At 42.2% G+C, this 26,039-nt stretch overlaps 2 protein-coding genes across 2 annotated transcripts; one reads left to right on the forward strand and one right to left on the reverse strand.

The window, feature by feature from the left end:
* The first annotated feature begins 566 nt into the window (after positions 1 to 566).
* On the forward strand, positions 567 to 1,995 carry LOC133917456 (expansin-A24-like). Its single transcript, XM_062361355.1, has 3 exons — positions 567 to 881; positions 996 to 1,320; positions 1,437 to 1,995. Exons 1-3 carry the CDS (start codon positions 716 to 718, stop codon positions 1,744 to 1,746), a joined length of 801 nt encoding a protein of 266 aa, XP_062217339.1. The 5' UTR covers positions 567 to 715; the 3' UTR covers positions 1,747 to 1,995.
* A 10,027-nt stretch (positions 1,996 to 12,022) lies between these two features.
* LOC133918771 (protein LIKE COV 1-like) lies at positions 12,023 to 18,562 on the reverse strand. The gene is made up of 7 exons (XM_062362820.1): positions 18,129 to 18,562; positions 17,963 to 18,015; positions 16,098 to 16,207; positions 14,974 to 15,141; positions 14,803 to 14,900; positions 12,558 to 12,684; positions 12,023 to 12,459 (listed from the first exon to the last, which is right to left on the reverse strand). Exons 1-7 carry the CDS (start codon positions 18,318 to 18,320, stop codon positions 12,362 to 12,364), a joined length of 846 nt encoding a protein of 281 aa, XP_062218804.1. The 5' UTR covers positions 18,321 to 18,562; the 3' UTR covers positions 12,023 to 12,361.
* Positions 18,563 to 26,039: the final 7,477 nt, after the last annotated feature.

Consider the following 26,039-nt stretch of genomic DNA (forward strand, 5'->3'; position numbering starts at 1 on the left):
AGCTACTATTTCTGAACGGAGGGAGTATTATTTATGACTTTTTTCAGGAAATGAGTCAATCAACAGCTACATGAACCTGTTTGATACGTATAAGAAGGATGTCAATGTATGCCACTTTTTTTTTTTGCCAAGCTCGACTAAGATTAGACAATCGAACACTTCGCTTATTGGTAACTCAATGTGTCTATGCGAAGTAATGGTTACACGCCGGTGGGCGCTGCTGCTGATGCGGTCCAGATGCAGGATCACTCGTATGACTCAAGGAACACACGACATCCTTTCTTAGACAGAGGAGAAGCCTGAACATGGGAAGTGCGGAACAGTTCATTTCACCGTCAAAAGTAAGCAAATATGTTATCTGAAAAAGAAAAAAAAACGAAGCAAAGATCGCCAAAATGTACAGTGGATTTACGTGTCTGCGCGTCTGTTGATTTCCCCGTAAGCCATGGTGCGGCTGCACGCGGCCATGCGCATGTGTACGCCGGCCTGCTTCATTCGACGGCTTTTGTTTATTTAATCCTCAAGCCACCAACGGATCGTGTGATTTGTAAGGCTATATATGCACGAACCCAATTATCGTCCAATCATCAGATCACCAAATCCATCTTTACGTACAATCACACAGGCGCAAACACAACGCATACAGTTCTTGGTCTCTAACTTTCTGATCAGCTCCAGCAAGAGCTCTTGAAGTCTTGTTTCTCGGTCGATCCGCATGGCTCCAGCTCGAGTTCTTGCGGTCGTGTTGCTCGCAGTAGGCTGGGCGTTGGCCGTGGCCACGGATGACGTAGCGACCGTTTCATCGTCGGCTCCGGCGCCGACGGGATGGCTGAAGGCGAATGCGACGTTCTACGGCGGCGCTGATGCCTCCGGCACCATGGGTAACTAGCTAGCTAGCTGCTTATGTCATTCTTTGAGCGCATGCAAGCGCTAGACAGACTGTTAGAATCTTAAATATCTTTTGATGTGCCTGTGCGCGCGGACGCGTGTTGCAGGTGGCGCGTGCGGGTATGGAAACCTGTACACGCAGGGGTACGGCACGCGCACGGCGGCGCTGAGCACGGCGCTGTTCAACGACGGCGCGTCGTGCGGGCAGTGCTACAAGATCGCGTGCGACCGCAAGACGGCGGACCCAAGGTGGTGCAAGCCCGGCGTAACGGTGACCATCACGGCCACCAACTTCTGCCCTCCCAACTGGGAGCTCCCCAGCGACAACGGCGGGTGGTGCAACCCGCCGCGGCCGCACTTCGACATGGCGCAGCCGGCCTGGGAGAAGATCGGAGTCTACCGGGGAGGCATCATCCCCGTCATGTACAGAAGGTGTGCAGGTTTAACTTGTTCTTTTCTACTTTCTACTCTCTTAAGCAAGAGGTCAAGAATTGTCCCAAAAAAAAAATCACATGCTTGAATATCTTAATAGAAAATCTTACTTGCAGAGTTCCTTGCATGAAGCGGGGTGGGGTGCGGTTCACGATCAACGGGCATGACTACTTCAATCTTGTACTGGTGACCAATGTTGCAGCCGCCGGCTCGATCAAATCGATGGATGTCAAGAGTGCGGATTCGACTGATTGGATGCCAATGGCACGTAATTGGGGCGCAAACTGGCATTCTCTTGCATACTTTACTGGGCAAATGCTCTCATTTAGAGTCACCAACACAGATGGCCGTACTCTTGTATTCACAAATGTGGTGCCACGAGGATGGAAGTTTGGCCAGACATTCGCTAGCAAGTTGCAATTCTAAGTGTGAAGGATCCCGTGCGGGATTTCCTGGTCAAAATGCTTGGGAGTTGCTTGTGTTCTACACTACGTGCATTACTTGCATATAGATAACGATTCAACTGCTATGGCTTGAATCTCTCGTCTTTTTAATTGTATGTATTCATTTTATATAAATTTTTATGGTGTACATAAGGATTTGTATGCATCGTTTAAAGTTATTTTTAACCCAATTATGGTATACTTGATGTAAATGAACCATGGTTGCTTGCGTTATTGCTAATACAGTCTTGTTGGATATATTAACTCCAAGTTTAATTTCCAACAAGTCAATGAGCCAAGCTCTTCGAGTTGATCTGTGTCAAAGTTCGACCTTGGTTAGATCATATTTGTTTCAGTTTAGGATTGTAGATTCTAACTTTTACAATCTTAATTACCACAGATTATAACAATCCACTTCTTGGATTGTTGTAATCCAACAATCCAGTCTCCTTCAGCTTTTTTACGAATTATACATCGAAATTACCCGCCCATGCTATTGCCCATCGAGCCACCTCGCAGCTCTTTCGACACCGCCGCCCCCAGTCACCTCCCCGTCGCTCACACCACTGCGCCGCACCTCCCCATCGCGTTGTGCCACCTCTTCCCATCGAGCTGCCGCCGCTCCTATGCAGCCACGTCGCTGCCACCCCTGTGCGGCCCACCACCGGTCGGCGTTGCCTGCAGCGCCGCCCTCCCAACCTCGCCGCCGGATGTGGGAGACCGTCCCCGGAGTCACATTCCTCTCCGAGGCCGACGAGTGCCACGGCTCCTTCGCGCTTCGCGACGGCCGCGCCCGCCTCGTCCCGAAGCGCCAGCACGTCGACGAGAGAGGCGCGTGTGAGCTGCTCTGCTGTTCTGTGCTTGGCCGAGAGGAGCAAGGAGGAAGAAAGGAGCAGCTGCTGCTCCTTGCAGCTGAGAGAGAAAAATGAAGCGAGCAGGAGCTGAGTGGAGGAGATAAGATGGAGGGGTGCCAGGCTGTGGTTGGCCGGCGTGGGTTGCTGCACAGCTGTGGGGAGAAAAAAATGGAGGAGAAAGAGAGCAGAGAGATTGATAGCATCATGTGGGGAGAAAAATTGGAGAAGAAATCTTATATTTACTAATTGGAGGCTCCTTTTAGTGCCTTTATATTAATCCTAAAAAAATCCTAGAAATTCTCATAAAAAAGCAAAACATCTGACCGTCGAATTGGTTGATTGACTAACTGTAACCATAGATCAATAATCAAAAGAAACAAAAGATTAAAAAATAAATCATAGAGTCCAACTCCAAGACTACTTCTTGCCTTGCTTTTTCTTTTTTTTTTATAGATACCCTTTGTCCAATAAAATTAGTTAGCAAACTCCAACTTAATTACGTTAGCAATCAATACACTTTTCCAAATCAATTAAAATATGCCAATTAAATATGTGTATAATCAAACATTACAAAATTAAAACAACAGAACGCAAACATATTACGGATTCTCACATAAAAAATAATATGAGATTCGGTGATGACATTAAAAATAATAATAATTTCAAAAAATCAAGAAACAATAAAAATCAATTTGCATAACACATAAAATGAAAATTATAAATTAGATCTATTCACAAATAATAAACATGATTCCAATATTATGAACAAAAATTACATTATATTTTACATCCTAATATTTAAATATAAATAGCTGATGTATCTTAGCATACAACCATTATTAATATAAATATCTAGAATTCAGCTGTAAGCTAAATTTCTAGCCTGTGCAGTCGCACAGGTTGATGCGCTAGTAGAGTAAGAGAGTATTACAGATTTTTAACGTTTAAAATAATAATCTAATCTCTTTAAAATTCAAGTTACCAAACAGCTAATAGTCTTTTGACCCTTATCTTTTTTAACGATCCAACTTTTTATAATCTTCAATCTACAGACTGCTTTTTTTATCCCTAGTTAAAATAAACATGAACTTAGCTCGATACAAGATTACATAACCTCGATAATAAAACACAAGTGTTTCCTCAACGGTTAGACATCATGAGTTTAAGCTCGAGCTTCATTTAAGCTCGTTGATGTAAGCTCAGCTCGAGTAACCCTGAGCCTAATCGAACTGCTTGAGATCGAGAAATTGTAATAAGTTACTGGATTCGTTCTAGTTGCACTGCAAAATCACAGTTTCACCTGGAGTTTGTGAAAGCACGCCAAGGTTTCATAGTACAGTACCAAGTCAGAGTACAAACGACATGCTAATGCCACGATCAAGATAATATGGATTCAATCTGTGTTGGGACAGCTACGAATTTTGCAAGAAAGAGCACCATGTTTGTGGTGCATGAAAGATCAACTACTCTAGTATTGAGTCAATATAATTTTGATGATTAATATTAACATAGTTAATAAGACTAATAAAATTTGCTAGTATGCAAAATTTAGTCTACTCATAGATGCTATACGATGAACTTGGGTTCCAAACACCTTAAAAGGATCAAAATCAAGGTCAAAGAAGTGCATCATGAAGATATAATAACATATTATTTAGACAAGTGATCATGATGTTGAGAGCATCAATTATGTAGATAAGTTTGTTTTATTTTGGATAACTATGAAGAGAAGTCTGGGTTTAGTAGTTTAACCTAATATCTTTAGATAAATTACCTAGTAGATGATGCATACTAAGTTTGGCTAGCTCTGATAGACAAAAAAAAAAACCCTAAAACATCAATAGATAGAAGCCACGAAGACTCGTACTTAAGTTGAATTAAATTGGATAGGTCCCTTTGAAAAAATAGGTCACCTTACAAACAGTGTGATCACCGTAAATTATGGTATTTTTTCACACACTTGTGTTTCATGAGATTCAAACCCATGACCACACCCCTTACAAATCTCATGATTTTCACACTTGTGGTTCATGGGATTCAAACTCGTGACCTCTCATCTCGCGTGAATCTTTCTTACCATCCCACCTCAAAGTATTTGCTGATAGTAATGGATTATTTTTTTCTTTTTGACCTTTGTTGTGTAAAGATTTTGAAGATTATTAGGGCATCTAAATTACTTTGAATAAAAAAGTTGTCAAATACAAAGTTGTAGATCTCATCGATAGCTATAATTTTAATACAAAATTTTCCTTCATTCGATTCCCTATGAATATTTTATGAAGCTCTAAATATCTCACCACAAATATGCAAACCAATACTTGTTTTCCACGGCATCAACACAAAGCAACTTAAGCATTGCATATATTATTCTTTTATCATGTAACTACTACCTTTAGATGTGATCATATATCTAACCTATATTTTTGTATCATTTTATATTTTATCCAATTTTGAATTGAGTTGACCTACACATGAAAGTCATAGAAGAGCTTCAATGAGTACATCTCATGGGCCTGTTTGGCAGAGCTTCTAGATCAGCTTTCAGAGCGGAATCAGTGGGAGCTCTGCCAAACAGTATTTTGTAGTTTTCAGCTCCCAGAGTAATTTTGTGGGAGTGATTCCCTAAAATGAACTAGATGTTGGGAGTAAAAAACTAGCTTTCCCATTAATTTCTATTTAATATATTTGTAATATAAAATACAAAAAAATTATAAATTAGAAACTAGTTTCCAGGACAAAATGTATATAGAGGTTGTCGCTGTTACATGTTCAATCTTAGCATTAAAATGGTTATCGATAGCTAAATTTTAAAAGTTTGACTGCAAGCATACCGAAACAATGTCTTTTGTGTCTAGAAGGAGCATGTGCGAAGAGCCTCTAAAGAGATCTACATCTGCACCAGTTAGCCTGTTTGCAGAAATATTTTGCACGTGCCTTGTAGGAGTGCATGAATGTACATTCATCTAACAAGCTCTTGTTTATATCAGGTACCTTTCTGTCAGGAGTTCACAAACTGATATATGCATGCCGGTTGACACAAACATATATTGATAGTGTCTGCAGTATGATTGTAAAGCAACCTGTGACAATTTTGGAGGTCTAACCTTGTTCTCTATTGATGCACTCTATTTGTCCATCCGCTTGCGGATGATATGTCGTGCTCATGCGCAATTGCATACCTGAAAGTTGAAAGAGCTCCCGCCAGAAGATGTTGGTGAAGATCTTGTCACGGTCAGAAATAATAGTATTTGGTATTGGCAGCGGCTGCAACAAGCCAGGATATCTCGCCCTATCTGGTGTGGCCTGCTAACATGTAGTGCAAGAAGCTATAAAGGTCTGAACATTCATTTTCATACCTTCCCATGTGAAGAGTTTCTTGATTCTTCGGTAAATGACTGGGAATCCTGAGTGACCACCAATAGCGCTATTATGCAGAGCACTCATGAACTTCTGTTGCAAATCTTTGTTATTGCCCAACCAAACTCGCCCATTGCAATGAATCACACTTGAGTGAAGTTAGAACTTTCCCTCAACATTGTTTTGAACTGCCAATTCAGTGAGAAGGCATTGTGCTTGTGGGTCAAAAGCATATCCCTGAATGACATTCTCCAACCATTGAGGACTGCAAGATGAAATGGACAATAGAGAGTCAGAGGGGTGTGGCCGGCGTGACAAGGCATCAGCAGCCGTATTGTTGGATCCCTTCTTATAGACTATGCGGTACTGCAAAGCAAGGAGTTTAGTGAAAACCTTATGTTGCCAAGTTATGTGCAAACGCTGCTCTGTCAGATGAGATAAACTACGCTGAGCAATGAAGATGGTGAATTCCTCATGCTGGAGGTATGAGCGTCATTTCTCAATTGCAATCAAAATAGCCAAGTATTCCTTTTCATAAGTAGATATGCCACGAGTGCAAGGTCCTAGTGCCTTACTGACAAATGCAAGAGGATGTCCTTCCTATAAGAGGACTGCACCAACACCATGGTCACAAGCATCTGCATAATTGAGAATTGCTAACACATGTGCAGAACATAAGGCTTCTTTAAGGGTCAGAAAAGCTCCTTGATGTTCAGTTGTCCACACAAATACAGTGTGTTTCCTAAGAAGATCTGACAGAGGTCTACTGATAACACCAAAATGCCTGACAAACTTCCTATAATGCTTGACAAACTTCCTGTAATACCTAACTAAGCCTAAGAAGCTTATTAATTCTTTCAAATTATCAGGCTCTGGCCATGATCTGGTTGCCTCTATTTTCTCATCATCTGTAGCTACTCCCTTACTGCTAATCACATGGCCTAAGTAAGTAATTCGCTGCTGGCCAAAAGAGCACTTACTGAGCTTGACTTGCTACTGATCTTTTTGTAACAACTGCAATACCTGCTCTAAGTGTTGTAGATGGCCTTCCCAGGTATGGCTATAAGATCAAAATGTCATCGAAGATGACCAACACAAATTTGCGCATAAAGTGGTGCCAATGTTACATTCATGGTCCCCTGGAAAGTAGTAGGAGCACTAGACAAAATGAAGGCCATAACCTTGAATTCAAAATGACAGTGGTGAGTTTGAAAAGCAGTTTAATGTTCCTCTCCTGGTGCTAGCCTTATCTAATGATAACTAGCTTTGAAAACCAGCAAGCATGGGCCAACTCATCCAGAAGTTCATCTATTATAGGAACCGGATACTTGATCTTCATGGTTAGAGCATTCAAATGCCTATGATCAACACAAAACCACCATGTATCGTCTTTCTTCTTCACCAACACCACTGAAGAGGAAAAGGCAGTTTTGCTCGATTGGATTACTCCATTGTCAAGCATTTCTGAAAACTATTGCTCAATCTCAATTTTCGGTGCATGAGCATATCGATATGGCCGCACATTCACTGGCCTAGCCCCAAGAATTAGTGGAATAATATGATCACATGCTCTAGAAGGAGGTAGACGCTTAGGAGTAAGGAATACCTCAGAGTGCTTGGAGATCAATCCTTGAATGGCTGCTGGTAATGCTGTGACCAATTGTTGTTTAGAATTTGACAAATCATGTATACTGAATATTTTATCACCGTGCATTCAGGAATGGCATCAAGGAATCCCTGGAGAGTAATACATCTTCCTTGGTATGAAATCTACATCAACTTGAGGGCCCAATCCACCTTCATAGGACTGTGGCTCTCCAACCAATCCATTCCCACAGTTAAATCATAGCATTGCAAGGGTAATTTTTTTTAGTGTAGACTGAAACTGGTAACCCTCTAGTAACCAAGTTGCCTGAACTAATTCCTGAGCACATTCTAGTATAGGATCATTAGCAACTTGAACTCTAATTGGTCTTGCCATAGCAGCTATTCCTTGTAACTTCTCAGCCACCTTGCTACTGACAAACGAATGTGAACTGCCTGAGTCAATTAACACCAATAGCTCAATATCCTGAATCATACTTGACATCTTCAGTGTTTTCGGGGAACTTTGGCCAGTGATAGCTTCCCGGGAAATGGCCATCAATGTACTATCCACTGCTTCATACTCAGTTGGCACACCATCCGTATCCTCACACTTGAATAGATACCAAACTTCTTCAAGAGCGTGTAAGGGTACTGTGGAGGCACATCGGTGGCCCTTTTTCCATTTCTCAACGCGGCGTTGATAGAGACCTCGTTCACACCTATAAGCGCAAAGTGACACCAACTTTTCTTCTGGAATTTGTACGTGTGCAGCATCCATGCTCCGCTTGTCTTGTGCTGGCACAGAGCCATCAGGCTTGTCCAACTTTGGTGGCAGTGGTAGTGGTAAGGGACTTCGTTGCGGTGTCTTGGTGAAGTATGACGCGTCCGGCCATTTGAACTCCTTCCATTTGCTACCATCATCGATCTCCTCCTGCAACAAAGCCAGCGCACAAGCAACATCCAAATTTGAAGGCCTTTGAATGGCAACAATAGATTTAACATCATCGTGAAGTCTAGGAAACACATCGTGTAATACAATGGATCAGTCACAGCTTGATAAGCATCTAGCTGGTCCACTAACTGTGAAAATTATTCAATGTACTCGGTGACAGTACTGGATTGCTTGATGTGAAAGAGTTGGCGAATCAACGATTCATGCTGATCACGCCCAAACCTCTCCTGGATAATCCAACACAATTCCTCCCAACTAGCATTGGCTAATTGACGCTCATCGGACTACAACCAGCGCATAGCCGGCCTAGTGAAATGCATCGTCGCCACCTTGATCCACATTGATCGTTCTACCGAGTACATTTCAAAATAGTTTTCATATATAGTCTGCCACAACCTCGGATTCTCCCCCATCAAATTGAGGGAAATTCATCTTAGGTAATTTTCCCCCAAAGCCCAACCTCTCACTGCTATACGTACTACCCTGGTAACGATGAGCCAACTCGCAATGAAATTAATTTGGAGAATGCATGTATGAATCGGTGGTACCTTTGATCGGGAGATGAGTTAGGCCAGTGATCGACCCAAACCCAACCTTCCGGTGGTTCTATACGACGCAATGGCCATCAGGACCGTCGACATTGATTCTGGCAGGTGGGCGCACGGATGCTGATCCTAGGTTTGCGAGAAAGCCTGGAGCGCTCATTGCTTGCTGAAGCACCTTGCACTCCCAGTGCTTGTTGAGCTTGCCCACTTCAACCTTGGTGTCGTCGATGGTGGACTCGATGTGCGGCTTCCACGCCTTGATTGCCACATTGGTAGTCTCCAGCGCCACCACCCATTCATCCTTCTTTTGATCTTGCTCCAAAAACCTCTTCTCCCACTTGAGATCGAACTCAGTGAATCTCTTGTTCATCTCTTTGATGATCGCTTTGGTGCTTGGATCCATCGCTCCTAACTTGTATTGGAAGTGGGTGAAGTGTTCGTGGGTCTCCAGGATCGTGCTCTAAGTACCGATTGTTAGCAGTGGCGAGCAGAGGAGGGAATTCGGCAAGACTTCAGGCGCGGAACAACAGAAGCATACGGTGAATAGTGAAATCAGTGGAAAAAATAGCAGAACAGCAGAGAGAGTTGGGAGAGGAGAAGCATTGCTTGGAGAAGAAGATGATTAGTTTGTTCACAATTGTCTACCCTCTCTCTCCCTCATTGCCAGCTTATAACATAATGGCTACAGTTGGCCTCGAGCCCACACGCACGCGTTTAGTTCTCCCATTCCGACCCAAACACAAGCACACTCGGAAGCCGCACATGAGCCACCCGGGGTTCAGGCATGCTGACATATTTGTGGAAATATGATTTATAGATGGTCAAAATGCTTGCGAGTTGTTTGTGCTGTACACTATGTGCTTTACTTGTATATAGATACGGATTCAACAGCTTGGGCTTGTACCTCTCATTTTTTAATTGTATATTCATGTTCAAATTAATTTTTATGGTGTATATAAAGATGTGAATGCATCCTTTCAAGTATCTTTAACTCGATTCTACAACTAATGTAAATGAACCATTGTTGCATAAGTTATTGCTCATACAATCATGTTGGATATTCCATCAAGGAAGAACCTTAGGTGGTATGTTCATATATATGACACCGGACAAATGATCGATTGTCAATGAGCCGAGCTCGAGCAAGCACTAGGCTACGATTTGAGCTTCGAGTTAGCCTCTGTTAAAGCTCGAACTAGCTCGGTGAAAGATCATGCATGTAAGCTCGATACTGGAACATCAAATGTTTCCTCAGTGGTTAGACTTAGACATCACATATGACTATGACTATTAAGCTTGAGCTTGTTTTGAGTAAGATCGTCGATGTAAGCTCAGCTCGAGCAAATAAGCCTGAGCCTAATCGAACTGTTCAATCTCGACAAATCATAATATGTTACTAGACTTACGTGTTTTCATTGCATTGTAATATTACAAAATAATGCCCTTCCTGAAAAAAAGATATTGAATTGGCGGGTAAAATAGACTTTTGACTTATTTTGAAGCTGTGTGTAATATTGAATTGTTTATCTGCTACGATCTGGTGCTTAATCTTCTGGATGAAGTTTCTTCCGTCCTAAGCTATGCGTTACTCTTTCCAGTACTACTAAAAAGTTATGAGTTCTGAAATTTGTTCGCTTGTAAGGGTTCTGGCGAAGTTCCTTTTGATAGGAAAAAAAGATGATCAGCTCATTTTAGCAATGCTTTTCTGTTACTCTCTGGACTAATATCATCCGTTAGATCATGTACATGGCGTTCTCAAACTGCACGCTCACAGCCTCGCAGGGCGCTAATGCTTCCTGTCATGCATGAACATTTGCTGTGACAAATCTATATATGGACGCAATCGCTCTTTCTAAAGTCACATAAACTAGTGGTAATGTATGAGATGTTGAATAGAGTTAATTTATAGCATTTCATCCCATTCTTCTAACACATTAGACATTTTCGTAGAAATTGGAACCAACAAGATGTTGAAGATTACTGAGGTAGCGAAAGAGCAGTTCAATTAATTTGATGATAAGCAAGCAATAACTGTCACGAGTGCATTATCGAAGTGCCAAGATCTCACCAATTTTAGTTGAGTTATTAATTCTAAAATTTGCGAGATAATCATGCCAGTTGTTGTTTTAATTCTTTCCAGTGTTTGTTTAATTCTTTCAGAGAAACGATCTTTCCTCCGACCCTGAAAAAGTATGGAGAACGATAAGTCACTACACACTAACTTCAGCTGACCTTCATTTTGCAAAGAAGATTTAAAAAGTTTGTGTCCATCATTGGACTGAATTGAGATAACTGAACAACTCTATGTGCTACCAACCGGTATTAAACGTACCGGTTAAAAATATTACTGGGACTCCACCGCAGTGGTCTAGACCTGCATATGGTAAAACAAAAGTTGTGTTATGTATTAGCATGCTCAAAAGAATTGGGTTGGGGCATTGATCTTCATGAGGATAGGAATTCAAAGACTCATTCATTCTTGTCCAAGTTAACATATTATCGTCCAACTCAGTCCAGTTGCTGGTAACTGACTCGACTAGTAGCATAATTGAAGAAACGGGCAGCATGCTTTCTTTGACAAGGGCACGGAAACTGCAACAGGCCTTTCACACTTGCAGAGTAGTAGAGAAGCTTGGTTGTCTAGGCCATGTTTAGGAGTATGTGCAGTAGAATTGAACCAAGCTACTGCCTGGCGGCATCCACGCTGGTAAATTGCTCTAATCCTTTGTTGAAGCACTTTGATCTATTGGCGATCAATAACTCATGTGTTATTCTATGCCCATTCATCCATCCGTGATGTATGCAATATTCAGTGATAAGGACCAGACCACACATCTCATGCAGCAACAATGCACTGCGTGCACCGTGTCTATGCCATAACAATAGCTTAAGATCCCAGCAACAACGACTGAGGGTGTTTGGAGGGGGGGGGGGGGATTATTCACAAAATTTGACAGGTATAGATGGAGTTCGAACTAGACAATAAAAAATTGAATCCAAATCCTACCACCCAAACAGGCCTAACAAGAAATTCCTCCACGGCCAAACCTGACATCTCAATACAGGTCAACTCTGCTTCTAATGCGGCTGCTAAGTTAGATTACTGAAGGATCTGAGACTACCATAGAAGCGAGCACCCACACACATGCACACCCAGGTGAGTAAATGCTGCGTCTACAGGCAGACTTTGCATTCCACCCATGAGAACTGTACATTCTATCAGATCCTACTCTTGTACTTACAGAAACAAGCAAGGGCTCAAAACACAGAATTACAAATGAAATCTAGCATGCGAGAGCTATCTCAGCTTCGAGTAGATCTGATCCTGGTCAACTGGTTCGGCTCGGTTTCCAGAATAGATAAAAATTGAGGCATTGACATGCCCCCTGAGACAACAATCTCTGCAAAAAAAAATGGAATTTTTTTTACCAGTCATTCAAAGTATATGTATCAGGATGCAAGTATAAACAAGGGGGATAAAGGGGGAAGATGGGCATACCAATGCCTTCGCGAACAGATAAGTTTGGTCTAATCACATCACTTGAGTTGACCAAAAATATGTCACCAATATAGAGATGATTGGTCGGAACATAAACACAGCACATCTGTTCTTCACTGGAATAACCCTGAGAAGCAAGAAACTAATGCATCAGTAATATTTTATATATGAGCTTAATTGGCCTTAGGTACGCAATCCATCAATGCAAATTGGAAAAGCTGGGTCCAGAACAAGGTTGTCAGAATAGCAGATCCTAAATTGGATTGGAGACTCGATGGTAGGATCACCAGTCATAGGATCGACGTAGAAGATTCTACCTGATTATACCAAATATTACATTTATCAATTTGCTATGTAGTTCTAAGGATTATTTAAGTCCTTTGACACCATATCTGATTAATAAACCATATGCTCTGCTCACATGCAAAGGTTGAGGTAGCATAACCAACCATAATACCATGTTTGCATGCTGGTCATGGGTTCAAAACAGATAAAAATTATAGGCCTGGGAGATAATGGACCTCGGGTGGTAAAAAACATCGTAACCCAATCAAGATAAACCAGGTAAGGCCCAAGAGTAAGCCAATGTACAGCCCAAAAGTAGAAACCTTTCCTCAAGCCTTTTATTTACGGATGAGGGACGACATCCAGGAGTGTTGGTCTCCTCTCGCAACCCGCCGCAGATCCCCTCCACTCTCCGACACCCTCCCCTTCTTGAATCCAGCTTCGTGTTCTACTGTCGCGGCCTCTCCCCCCAAGCAATTGCAGCACAAGTCCTCTCCTCAAATCCACGGAGGTCACTTCTGTTCAGTGGGTATCCACTTATACATCCACCCTACTTGCCGACAAGCATGGTTGATTGGACTCGGCAGGAGCGAGGAGGGACCAAATCCAGCTGCCGCGTACGATCTGGAGCGCGATTCTACAAAGATCCTATGAAATGCGACTTAGGTACGACTCGAGTAGTTTTGGCGGAGGTGGGTTTGTAAAGTCGTATGACTCTACGATCTGAGTCGCGATTTTGAAAACCAAGAAACTTTCGTCTCACCTATGATATCGATGATTCTGAGATGCATTATAGAGACAATATCCATGGAGAATATCATATTTAACATACCAAACTAATACAGGTGGACATATTTAGGAATCAAATGCACAAACTGAAATTACATGTTGAACTTCGGAGACTGTTTATTTAGGACAGTGTCAATTTTCCCAATTTATAAGCTGCTGTGCACTTTAGATAAATAGATGGTACTAGCACAACTGATGACAATTACCCAAACTCCTGTTAATTCTAAGTGATTTTCATAGGAAAATCCTGCAATTACCACATCAGCACTCAACACATTAAGTGACACAGAAATGTTAAGGAAGCCCTTTTTTAAGACCACACTCCAATATAACAGCCTCACAACACTCCATTTTTCTACAGTAAATACCACAAGTGAACAGCATTTACAGAATTTCACCCCAAGAACCCCCAGAATACCATTTCCATTGTAATTAATAAGGTTAATTATTTCTGACTGACATACTTGTAAGCCCTGGACCAAGCTCATGAACATGGCTCTACATATCCATAATAGTGTGAATGGGATCTGTCAGCCTAAGCCCCGGACCAAGCTCATGGCCATGGGTCTACATCTCCATATTAGTGTGAATGGGATCTGTCAGCCCCACTGTAAACATCCGAACATGCCCTCATGGGTTCACTAAGTACTTCAGCAGTTGGTGCCACTCGACAAATCTAGGTTGAGATATCGTGACGGGAGAATTTGTCACATGCAGTGGATAATGTTAACATGGACAGTACTGCACGGTGTTGTAGCCCACAACAGGCAGCTGATAGAATTTTCTTTGCTAAGCCCTTGCCGTTTAGAGATAAGATATGTATAAGTTGGTTTATTAGATGTATGTTTTTGGTCAGATCATGTTTCATTTCTAGATTGAATTGTTAGGGACACTTCTCTATGCAACGGGAGTAGTATGTCATTAAAAACTTAAGCAAAAAGATTTGTAATGAAAAAACTTCTGCAGAACAGCAGGAATATGTATATGGATGAAATTGACTGCATCACATTTGTCAGTAGTATCAATTTTAAACATGTTAAGAACATTACCAAAAAAGTGAGAAAAACCTGAATGTGATGAAAAATATACACAAATGGAATGCATGAAAAATAAGCATGATACTATGAAATAAATGGTCATCCCCCAGTTCAAATAGTGATATCAAACAAACCTGAAGGAGAACTTCTGAAGTGATAAATCCAAATGCATATTCACCAATTCTAGGGTGCCTAATGATGACCACTTCCTTGAATGCATGCTTGTTTTGATCTGCACAAAAATTGCATAAGTGAACACCATTTGAATTGAGATTTATAGAATCACGAAAGGTAATGAATCTAACCAGGCGAAATGGCAGCACTGATTTGCTTAGAAGCATTGTAAATGTGGCGAACAAATGGCATTCGCTTTATAAACCACTCTCCAAGACCAAGAATAGACGCCCCCAACCAAGATGACATGAACACTCCAACCACAAAAATGAATGATATCGAAGTTACAAAACCAAGTCCTACAAAAAGGTGAGAAAAGCATCAACTTCATAATCTAGTGCAAATCCATACAAAAATCCTAAGAATTCCCAGATAAAGCTACCTCAACAGTAGAACGAAACATACAAGAGAGGATTCCATGAACAAGTTAAAGGAGAATGAGTTTGCATACTATACACTGCAACTCGGCCATGAACTAGGGAAAATGTGCTCAAACGTATCTGATCAATAAGACAATTAAAAGAGGGAACTACTAGTAAACAAGAGGATGAAGCTTGGGAACCAAGTTCAAGGAAAGCTGAATCCATCACTAGATTAAAAAAACAACATTCTAATGTCTCAAATGCACTAGCGTGCAATAATCGTATCAATAAGGGAGGATAATAAGGAAATATAAGCATTAATTGTTTCATGTAGCAACATTGCCAAAAAAAAAAAAAAAAAAACCTAAGTAGAGCATACTGTGTTTCAGAACTCCAATTGATGTTACATTTTACATATATATGGAGAAGTACTTAGATAACTGGGCCTCAAGGTTGCCCAACATGTCAATGATAATTGGTACACATCACTGTACTACAATATACCAATCTATAGTGAGTCTGTGTTTCAGAACTCCAATTGATGTTACATTTTACATATATATGGAGAAGTACTTAGATAACTGGGCCTCAAGATTGCCCAACATGTCAATGATAATTGGTACACATCACTGTACTACATTGTACCAATCTATAGTAAGTCTATAATGCTCGTTAAGACATAAAACTAGAAGACGTAATTACTGTCCTTAAAGAATCTACAAATCTACACTGACAAAATATTGTTGGTACTGGTACGCTACACAAGTAAACATTATTAATTCTCCAAAAAACAAAATGGAACATGCATATCACAGGATGTACAGGTCTGACTGTCATGAAAGCTAGTAAACTGGAGAAACAATCAGTGTGTGTGGCTTAAGTATCATGCATACCAAATATATTGATTCCCAGATGAGCATATATTGGAGAGAAAAACCCATCCACAAAGCAAAAGAACCACCATGTCACATAGAATGTGACTGCAATTGGGAAGAGGATTACACTACAACAAAAACAGGGGAACCCCATCAGTACGCAGTAATACAGGGACAACTTCAAAAGAATGTAACCAACAATAATCTTAAATTTCTTACTTAAGCACACAGCACTACAATAACCAGTGAATATGCCAAACAATAGTGAAGACAATATCATCCCAACATCATTTCATCTCAAATTTCATTCTCAAGAGATCATTTACCAACAGAAGTAGAGAAACCAAAGAATTTATGGTACCATGGTCGATTTCATATAGATACAGAGAACATCTTGCAAAAAAAAAAGTCAACTCTGTATACTTAGAATCCATAACACCGAGATTTAATGATGAATAAATTTCATAGTACTGCCTCTATCATTTATAATAAAATCAGTAAACTTTTGCTTACATGATATTCACAAGGCGTATGACAGGCAAAAATGTATAAGCTATATTTTAACCCCAAAAAAATAACTAAAAAAACATTTGGTTTGCTAATATTCATTCATGTAGCCAAAGCTCCATACAAATTCATTAATCAATTCAATTCATGCTACTTTTATGCTTTGTGACCACATCATTAGTAACACGAGATATAATGAAGAAACATAAAAAGAAATGCAGTGAATTGATGACTTCATGAACTTGAAAGGATACAATGCGAGAGACATTGAGAAAAGAAGGGAAGATACAATGAAACAATTATTCATGTTCCATTCCTCCAAATTGACCAAGTTTCAGAAAGTCTAGGTTAAGTTCATTCCGCATCTAGCTAATATCTGCTTGGTTCTACAATAAATTCAATCCATGGATGTTATTTATGGTCGGTATCAATGGAATATGAAATCATGTGAATATAGAAATGAAACTATGCACCATTCTAGTGGTATCAAACCTCTTCTAAAACCAAACAATTCAAAAGCACTGAAGGAAGACATAATATTCAAAATGTTCCATCTACCCCCAACAGAAGGAATCTCTGACAATATTATCTAGCAAGATTATCGGAAAATAGAAATCAGTCCAACTAGCACAGCGCACAGCATATAAGGGCAATTGGGCCACATGTGCCTGAACATTGATGTTCCAGAATTAAGAGAAGGTAAATAAACATAGCTAATGTTTGCATGGCCGGTGCCATGCATTATTGCATTGCATTTGGAAATCACTTTCAATGAACGTCAACAAGAAATAATTGGGGAACTCTTGACCCAACCATTTAAAAGTTCTACTAGGCTCTAAGCTTTTCTGCTTGACATTGAGATGCACTTGACACTTGAGAATCTACAACCTTATCTCAAATGACATGTCAATGAGGCATTGGCAGCCAAATCCCCATGTGTCAATCTTTCAGCGGCAAATAATCAATTCCCTCAATTAAAGGTTCAGGAACAGTTTGCAATATATGCAGAGTTCATGCTAAGAATTTGAATCCCAGTTCACTGATTGCAGGCAAACGCATTGGCTATAGATAGTTCACTCAAAAATGATATGTATTATTGCATTGTTGAAACAGCTTTGGTCTACAATCTGAATCAAATAGCAGACGCAGGAAAACTTCTGCAATTTTCATGTTTCTACTGAATTGTACTCCGCAAAAGAAATACCAAATCCTAAAGATCCCGTCTTTCCACATTACACAACTACAGCGGCAGCCCATCCACCCAATTCAGCATCGCAAAAGTAAAATCTTACAAATTTCGGATCCAATTCTGGCTGCACAAGTAAAATCCTACGAAATTGAGGAGAAGAGACTCGGAACCCATGGAGCAAACATACCATCCGGTCATGAACTTCTTGGACGCCCAGCTATGCACAACCTTATGGAACGCCTGTACCAAGAAACACCAAAAAGCAATCACATTTCAAATCACGCATTACTACTTCTCGGGCTTATCAAATCTGATGCGATGCGAGGGGGAGGGGACTAGGGAGGAGCGGCGACCTCGCGGCCGGTCTGCGCGGCGGCGGCGGCGGCGGAGGCGGAGGAGGGCTTGGTCTCGTCGTCGTCGGAGTCGGCGCCGGCGCGGGCGGACGGGGACGCGTGGGTGGCGACGGCGGCGGGCGGCACGAGCAGGTCCCGGTCGCGGCTGGGCATCGGGATTTGCACCGACGGCTTCGCGTCGCCCATCGCCATTCAGGGATCCCTCTCCTTTCCCGTCTCTCTCTCTCTCTCTCTAGCTGCTATTGCTGCTGCCGCCGCCGCCTGCTTCCTCCTTTGGCTTCTTGGGCGGGGGTGATTGTGCTGAGCTCGTTGTTTGCTTAGGAGGTCGATGAGACTTCGATTGAACCGAGGGGGATTAATTAGACTGATTAATCAGGGGAAGAGGCGCAGCAGCTGGCGAAACGGAGCACATGGAATCGGTTAGTATATTTTCTCGCAATTAGCCGGAGACCTGTAAATAATTTATTTTCGCCACTTCATTCGTACGGCTATCATAAAATGCCACAGTTTGAGGGTCAGTTTGGATGTTATGGTATTTGCAGACCACAGTTTTTATCGCCACGTCCGAAAGATATTATAGTTTTTTAATTTTGAGAAAAACCACAACGCGGATGTTGTAGTATTTGCAGACCACAGTTTGAGGATCCAAACGGATGTTATAGTATTTGCAGGCCACAGTTTTTATCGCCATGGAGTCTTCGGAGGTAGTATGGGGGTTACCGGATTATTATTATTATTAATTAACAAGGTGCCCGTGTAATTGCGTGGTCAGATTTCATTATATGTTGTTTCATTATACAATTTTAATTCTTATGATAAAAATTGCATGTATATTATTTTTAAGTCAAGTGCAAGTATGTTTGTTGTTGGGGAAAATAAGTTAGCCTGAGAATAATGGTTGAAGATCATCATCCAGTCCCTCTAAAGTCTTGATCTCCAAACCCTCTGTTAGAAGCTCGATCTTGATATTATCAGATTTTTTCACGGTACCCCTTCGCACCTACGAAGCTTTCCCTTGGCTCTACCGGTTCAACCTCTCAAAACCTTCCAAAACACGGCCTCCCGAAGCCTCGATCCTCCGAAGCTTCAGCCTCCCTAAGTCCTGGCCCTCCGGGGTCCCGCTTCCCAACATCTTCACCTCCATGTTTTATGCCTCCCGAGGCCCCCGCCTCGGGATGATCGGGCCACCTTCCCGAAGGCAGCGGGGTGAGTCAGCAAGCCCTGGGAAGATCTACCGAAAGGGGAGCATCGATCGTGCTTTGGCTGCCAGAAAGTGACCAACATTAAAGGCCTAGGCTGATAGGCGCCACTCTGATACCCTGACGTGATAAGGGTTATCCTGACACCCCTGACAGTACAGCGCCGGGCCGCAATTGGCGACTGGCTCGCCCGCTTCAGGGGGCAGGCATCACGATAATTACCACGGTGGATATTTATCTCCCGACATGATAGAAGGTAGTTGTCCGGGATAAGGTTCAGTAATTTAGCTGGATCCAGGATATTTGTACATTATGATAACTTGTACGTCAAGCTACGTATGGCCCTATAAATAGGAGGCCATGGTCCTTTGAAAGACAGGGGAGAAAAAACTCAAGAGAACGGCAAAAACAGAAACGCACCACAGCGAACGCTGTGGTACTCCCCTCACAGAGTGGTACATTTTTCTATCATCAATATATTCATGGTGTTCCTTCCTCTCAAACTTTGTCTCCAAGCTTGAGTCTCCTTCTTAGAAGAAACTCTCGCCGTACTTGTTGGGGCAAGACGAACTCTTGCTCCAACATTTGTTATAGCTTTTAACTGAAAGTATAATTGTGCGCTTATGTTGAAAAAAAACTGTAGGGTAAAAGAAAAATAGGTGCATTAACCTATATATGTGTGGCTCTCATAGGGTAGTAGCCATATGCATGGTGTATTGACAACAACTTTGGTACGACTTGGTAGCTTCTAGGTTGTCAACGACTCAAACTCGAGTAAATTTATCGTCTCAAGCTTAAGTTTGATAGAAACTCGAGCCAAACTCAATCCGAGCCAAAGATATAGTCGAGCCTACAACTAGGCTTGAGCTTGACTTGTTAGGATCTCGAGCCGAGCTTGAATTAAGCATAGAGCGAGTCGAGTTCAAGTAACTCATGAGCCTCGAGCTTTTTTGACGGTCCTAGTTGCTTCCAACAATCTTAGCCCTCACATTGAGTTTGCATACACATAATTGTGGCATGAAGACGTGACACGGGGACGATTGCAGAGACATGACTGCGGCGTAATACAACTGCATACGGCACAAGGGACACGCATAGGAGTTTGCTGCTAGAGGCGCCCCTCCTAACAGTGGCATGGGAGGCCAGCGATGGCGTAGATACAAGGAGACGCGGCATAGGAGTTACCCATCTTGAGAAGCCCCTCAGAACCACAGTGATGTGGACGCCAGTGACACACAAGAGGAGGCTATAGAGACTGATGGCATCACAGATGCGACGCTATGCAGGAGTTCACCTGATGCCGAGCAAGAATTCGCTGCCTGCAGGAGTTCATCAGAACTGTAGTGGCGTGGAAGTGAGAATGCAACGGAGGTTGAGACGAGGTGCGGGAAGCTGACGTAGGCATGGACGTGTGGAGGCGATGTTGGAGAATTATGACGTGCTGAAAATAATTGTGGAAGGAGGGAGTTTCTGAAGCTTTTTATATGGACTAATTGATTTTTGAAGGAGGAGATGTGCATGACTAATTGATTGGATTTTCCATCGGGAATGATCGATTGGAGTGGTATTTTAGGAGGAGATGGTGCAAGACTAATTGATTGGGTGTTTCCAAATTGATCTGGGGTGATAGTTTGGAACAAAGAGCGATAGACATCGGAGCAACCCAAACCTTTAGATTACTAAGGGTTTTACGATGAAGATCATTTGGATCACTCCTAACTTGTGCTTTTTTATATTAGTACAGGTTTTATATGAGCCTTTCAAAATACGAGGAGAATGCACTTAGTAAATACTTGTTTTTTTAATTCAACTAGAAGTATTTAACAGTTGAAATTTAAAATTAGGCTTCCGTAATCAAACGACACGTATAAAATTCATTTTCTCAGAGAAGAGAGAAATATTGCATTAGACGGTGTGATGTGCGTGTAGCATGATGCATCCGTGCATGTATGTTACGAGAAAGGTTGCATGCCACAGTGCATGAAAACGCACTGGCCGGATACGGTAGATACGTGCGAGCGAACGAGGAGTTGAGCTCGGTTTTAGAAGGAAAAAAAATGGTGTGAGTGGATTTTTTAAAACTCTAAAATACCATGGCATTTGATATACTAGAGTTTATAAAACTACGGTCCTTGTTATATCCAAACACCTCAGAGTTATTAGTACTACAGTTTTCTCTAGAAACCATGATATCTTCTTAAAAACTCCAAAAATACTACACATCCAAACAGGGCCTGAGGCTTTGAGCTCAAAGCTTATAAAATATCACCATTTTCATAGTGACTAACATTCAGAAGAGCTGATTCGTGTATACCCACCACTTATTTTCAAGCGGTACATGCATTGTGCCTTCACACTACACCCCTTTCTCTCTCTCTTTTCCCAAGTTATTAAGCGGACTCGAGGCCAGAGTGTACTGTTGTGGGACAGCGAGGCAACGCGAGCCCGGGTCAATCGAGCTATTGACACAATTTTGTTCCACCCACAACACCATAAGCCCTGAGTCTGTTGATCGGAAGTAAGGGCGACTAAATTTGAAAGATAATTCCGCAATAAAAATATGAAAGATTTATTCAAAAAAATTTCGTTCCATTTGAAGGTTGAAGTGAATGTTTCAAAATCTATGTGATCTATTCAAGAGATTCCCATTCATTTTTTGAAAGTTAAGAAATTTTGAGATCCCCTTCTAATTTGCCTTTTGAAGGTGCTATGATTTTTTTAAGCTTTCTAATTGTATTATTGAAAGTTACAAATGCAGTTTGTAAACTTACCTTTTTTTTAAGGGAGATTTGTCTATAAGAACCTGATTTGCGTGGCTTTGTCCCAAAGATACCGTCAAAATTGATTTTGGCTATCGGATACGGTGAAAGAGTGCCTTGTTCTCAAGGCACCACGTTGAATAAAATATTTATTTTTAGTTAATGAGAAGAAAGAATAGTTTAAAAATAACATGAATGCCCTTATCTCTCTCGTCAGTATCTCACCTCTCTCTCTTAGAGCTACTTGAGCCAACAGAGTGAGTACCTGTTGTGCTCGTGAATGGTCCCGGAGGCGAGGTGGCCAACGAGGTACCGGACAACGTTGTTCTGCACGAAAAGGTCCTGGCACGTGGAACTCCGGTCTGCGAGGGTCGCGATGGCCTCGACGACTGCGGCCTACACGTGCATGGGTGACTCCTTGAGCGCGACGGCGAAGGCGGAGCACATCCCGGCCTTGATGAGCTTGTCCATGCTCTCGGCGTCGCTGTTGGATTATGATCTGAATTCTTGTTGGACCATATAAGGAACGTCTTTAGTCCATGTTCCGGAACAGTCCATATTAGACTCGAGTCGTATGTGTCCACCCCTATAAATATATCTTGTAAGCTGCCAGGAGAGTTAAGAAGCTCATTATAATCCCCTGTATTGTGCACATCTCTGATATAGTGAAGATCGCTGATTGGCACCCGTGGTTTTTCCTAAAAGAGTTTTCCACGTAAAAATTGTGTATCATGTTCTATCCTGTCGTGCTTGATTTCTTACGGTCGCATCCCAGTAGACCCAGCGTGCACGCTGTGGTCTCCTGCCCGTTGTCCATGCCCTCCTTGAGCAGCTTAAGCAGCGGCGGCACACCGTCCTCCTTGATGATGAACTTGGTGAAGTGTTGGTTGTCTCGGGCCAACGAGGCGAGGTTTGCCGCCGAGTCCGCTCGCGCCACGAGGGAGCCCGTGTGCAGTCGCGCAACGTCGTCCCAGATGAAGAAGTGGATGGGCTCATTCTGCACGGTGTTGGGGAGTCCCAAGAGCGCGTCATCCTCACCGTCCCCATCCATGCCTTCTCCATCGTGGTGGTGCGGCGAGGAGATGCGGAGCAGCCAGGCGACGTCCTCGAGCGCGCGACGATGGTGCGTGGGAACTCGACGGCAAGGTTGAGCATGAAGAGGCTCTGAAGCCGCAAGTGCGTCGAAGGCCCGCGAAGCTGAGAGGGCAAGGAAGCGGGAGAGGGCCCGTCATGTTAAGACGGAAGGTCCCGATGCCCTGAGAAAGGGCAAATATCCTAGGTGCACTCAGTAGAGAGCATCTAATATAACCTGGCATGTTTTCACTCCCTAAGGCAAGTTATGATTAGGAGCGGCACGCTATTAGGTAGGTCTTTATGCGTACCGTACATGCCACTATTTTTTGTCATCGTGTCTTCGTGGTTAGGGTCCCATGTAATATTTTTCACCGTATGTCTCATGTAATGTTTGTCGCCGTTTGTAACCTCATTGCCGCGTAATATGCTGCGAGTGCTTCACATCTATAATTTGTTCACAAAATTTGATTTTTCTTCCTCCCAATAATACGTAAACTTGTCCAAAATATTGATAAATTTACAACTATCCATATTTTCCAAAATATCACTACTCCATTATGCCGTATTGGCCACTTTTTTTTTTTTTACCATTTTGATCCAAAATTTGAAACATATCAATTTCAAATATTTTTCACCGAACGAATGCGCACTATTTTTAATATTGAGCAATACAAATATAAAATAAAAAAATAAATCAATTTCACCGTACCTAGGCCTACTCGCCCCCGGGAGGGCGGTTACCTCCTACTCGCCCCTTAAGAGGGCGGTTAGCCCCACCCACCCTTTCAGGGCGGTAAGGGGTCCCCTGCCACTGTGGCCATCCTTACCGCCCTCTGAAAGGGCTGCAGCCCTTTTAAAGGGCGGTAGATGCCTATTTTTGCAAATCTTGCCGCGAAGAGTCTATTTATTTAATTTTTTAATGAAAAAAATATAAAAATAAAAAAAACTCCTCAGCACCTGCCTATTGGGCCAGCTCCTGTCCATGGGCCACCCTGGCTCCGCCACTGCATAGTGGTTCACTTCTTTGAATTCGTTCAGTGAATGAATTAGTGTCTCTCAAAATGTACTACCGTTACTTGTTCTATGGATTCACTTATTGGTGTAATAGACTTAATTACTACGTAAAATTGTTTCACTCTTCCTTCCTGCCTCCCTCTGTAAATCTTAACAATGACTACATTTTCTTAATGAAATTGTTCAGGTCTGCTTGGCCTACCGTACGTAGTTCCCAGTCCAAATTTTGTGTATCTCAAAATTTACCATCGTTACTTGTTATTGTAAGTTTATTTAATTTCAACTGAACTGTCAGAAAGATTATTGTATTCTTGAGATCTCTTGAGAATGATTTACATAAATTTTCAGAATGTGTGTGACAATTGGTGGGTATTTCACTATGAATTCACATGTCGTTTCACTGATAATTGTGTTTTGAAAGAAACCAGCAACACTTCAAATAATCTGCCATATTTTGAAAAACATATACAAAATTCAGTCACCAAAGCATTATCGTCAAATACAGCTCCAGTCCTACTTCCGGGAACCATGACAAACGATCAATATTTACATGATTTAGTACACATTTAGTCCAAGCAAGTGGGTCAATCAAACAAGATCAACTCCAAAAAATAGCGTTGACAACCAAATTTTTCGAGAACGTCACTGACGACCAAATTTCAGATGCTAAGCAAACCGAACTTCAGATGCAATAGTTACTGTAGATCTCCAAGGATTTCTGTAATCGGGTATGGCATTGACAGCTAGAACAGCTGAAATAGTAGCTGTTTTGACACTCGACTCCGAGGGCAAAAGCTCCAGTGCAAAATTGAGCATGAAGGATATGTCAGTAACTCGACCTTGAACGGCCAGGAGACAACTCTTCCTTCAGAAGAGCAAACAATGTATTCGTTTGATGATAAATCAGGGCATGCCATCGTATTCGTATGACGAACCTTCAGTGATGGTGTGAGCAATCTGTTAAGGTCTGGCCTAAGTGTAGCCGTTGCAGCCAATCTTTCACCATGACCATTGTCATAGGAGGGCACAAGATCTTCAACATGGCCTTCCAGTTCTCGCTCCCGGACGATGCTGGACTCCACTGTGACTTGGCTGCCGCCGGCAACGAATTGCCTCCGTATCCTGCGCTACCAGGCCCATCGCAGGCCTCCACAAACCGCCGCTCCTTGCGGCCATACAAATCGACGGCGCCGCCACCCAACTTCTCATGCCGATATGGCGCCACTCGGCTCCTCACGCCACTGCACAGACCCGCTCACCCACTCGCGCCCGCTGCTATGCTGCGCCGCAGCCCCGCTCCTCACTTCGCAATGCCGCCACCCAAGTTAGATGCACATCGTATTAGAGCTTACGAGGAATTTTCACCCTAAAATATATAATACCCCTACCAGATTGACGGTCATATCTCATTTCTACTCTCACACCCCTTAAGGAGTAGAAAGCATCGTAAAAATGCTCTTACCTAGTGCACCATGTCCATAAAGTTAATGTGCTATTATTCAGTCACCTGAAAACTAGCAATGTTTCGATCAATTCTCCTTTCTGTTGGATTGTGTCTTTCATGTGTGTGTGTGCATATATATATATATATGCAGGGTTACAACGTGATATATAAGGCAAGCAACCATCCCTACAATTATGTGATTGAGATTGATTCTTGCTATCTATACAAAGATACATATCAAATCATGGTTGATCACATTCCCCATCAATCTCAACTTGTGAACATCAGATTGAGATTGTGCTTCAATTTCTCCAAAACCGGCTTGGAAAGTGGCTTAGTGAAAATATCAGCTATCTGATCTCCTGAAGAAACAAATCGGACATCAAGAGTACCAAGAGCAACCTTTTCTCTAACAAAATAA

Source organism: Phragmites australis, chromosome 5 (genome assembly GCF_958298935.1).
Source record: "Phragmites australis chromosome 5, lpPhrAust1.1, whole genome shotgun sequence".
Taxonomy (NCBI): domain Eukaryota; kingdom Viridiplantae; phylum Streptophyta; class Magnoliopsida; order Poales; family Poaceae; genus Phragmites; species Phragmites australis.

Bases quoted from the DNA above. Each gene is read 5' to 3' on its own strand.
- LOC133918771 (XM_062362820.1), bottom strand. From the start codon at position 18,320: ATGGCGATGGGCGACGCGAAGCCGTCGGTGCAAATCCCGATGCCCAGC. The intron at 16,208-17,962 runs GTATGTTTGCTC...TTTTTGTTGTAG, and splicing joins AAGAAGTTCATGACCGGATG to TGTAATCCTCTTCCCAATTG. The intron at 12,460-12,557 runs GTATGCCCATCT...TTTTTTTTGCAG, and splicing joins ATCTGTTCGCGAAGGCATTG to AGATTGTTGTCTCAGGGGGC.
- LOC133917456 (XM_062361355.1), top strand. From the start codon at position 716: ATGGCTCCAGCTCGAGTTCTTGCGGTCGTGTTGCTCGCAGTAGGCTGG. The intron at 882-995 runs GTAACTAGCTAG...CGCGTGTTGCAG, and splicing joins TGATGCCTCCGGCACCATGG to GTGGCGCGTGCGGGTATGGA. The intron at 1,321-1,436 runs GTGTGCAGGTTT...TCTTACTTGCAG, and splicing joins ATCCCCGTCATGTACAGAAG to AGTTCCTTGCATGAAGCGGG.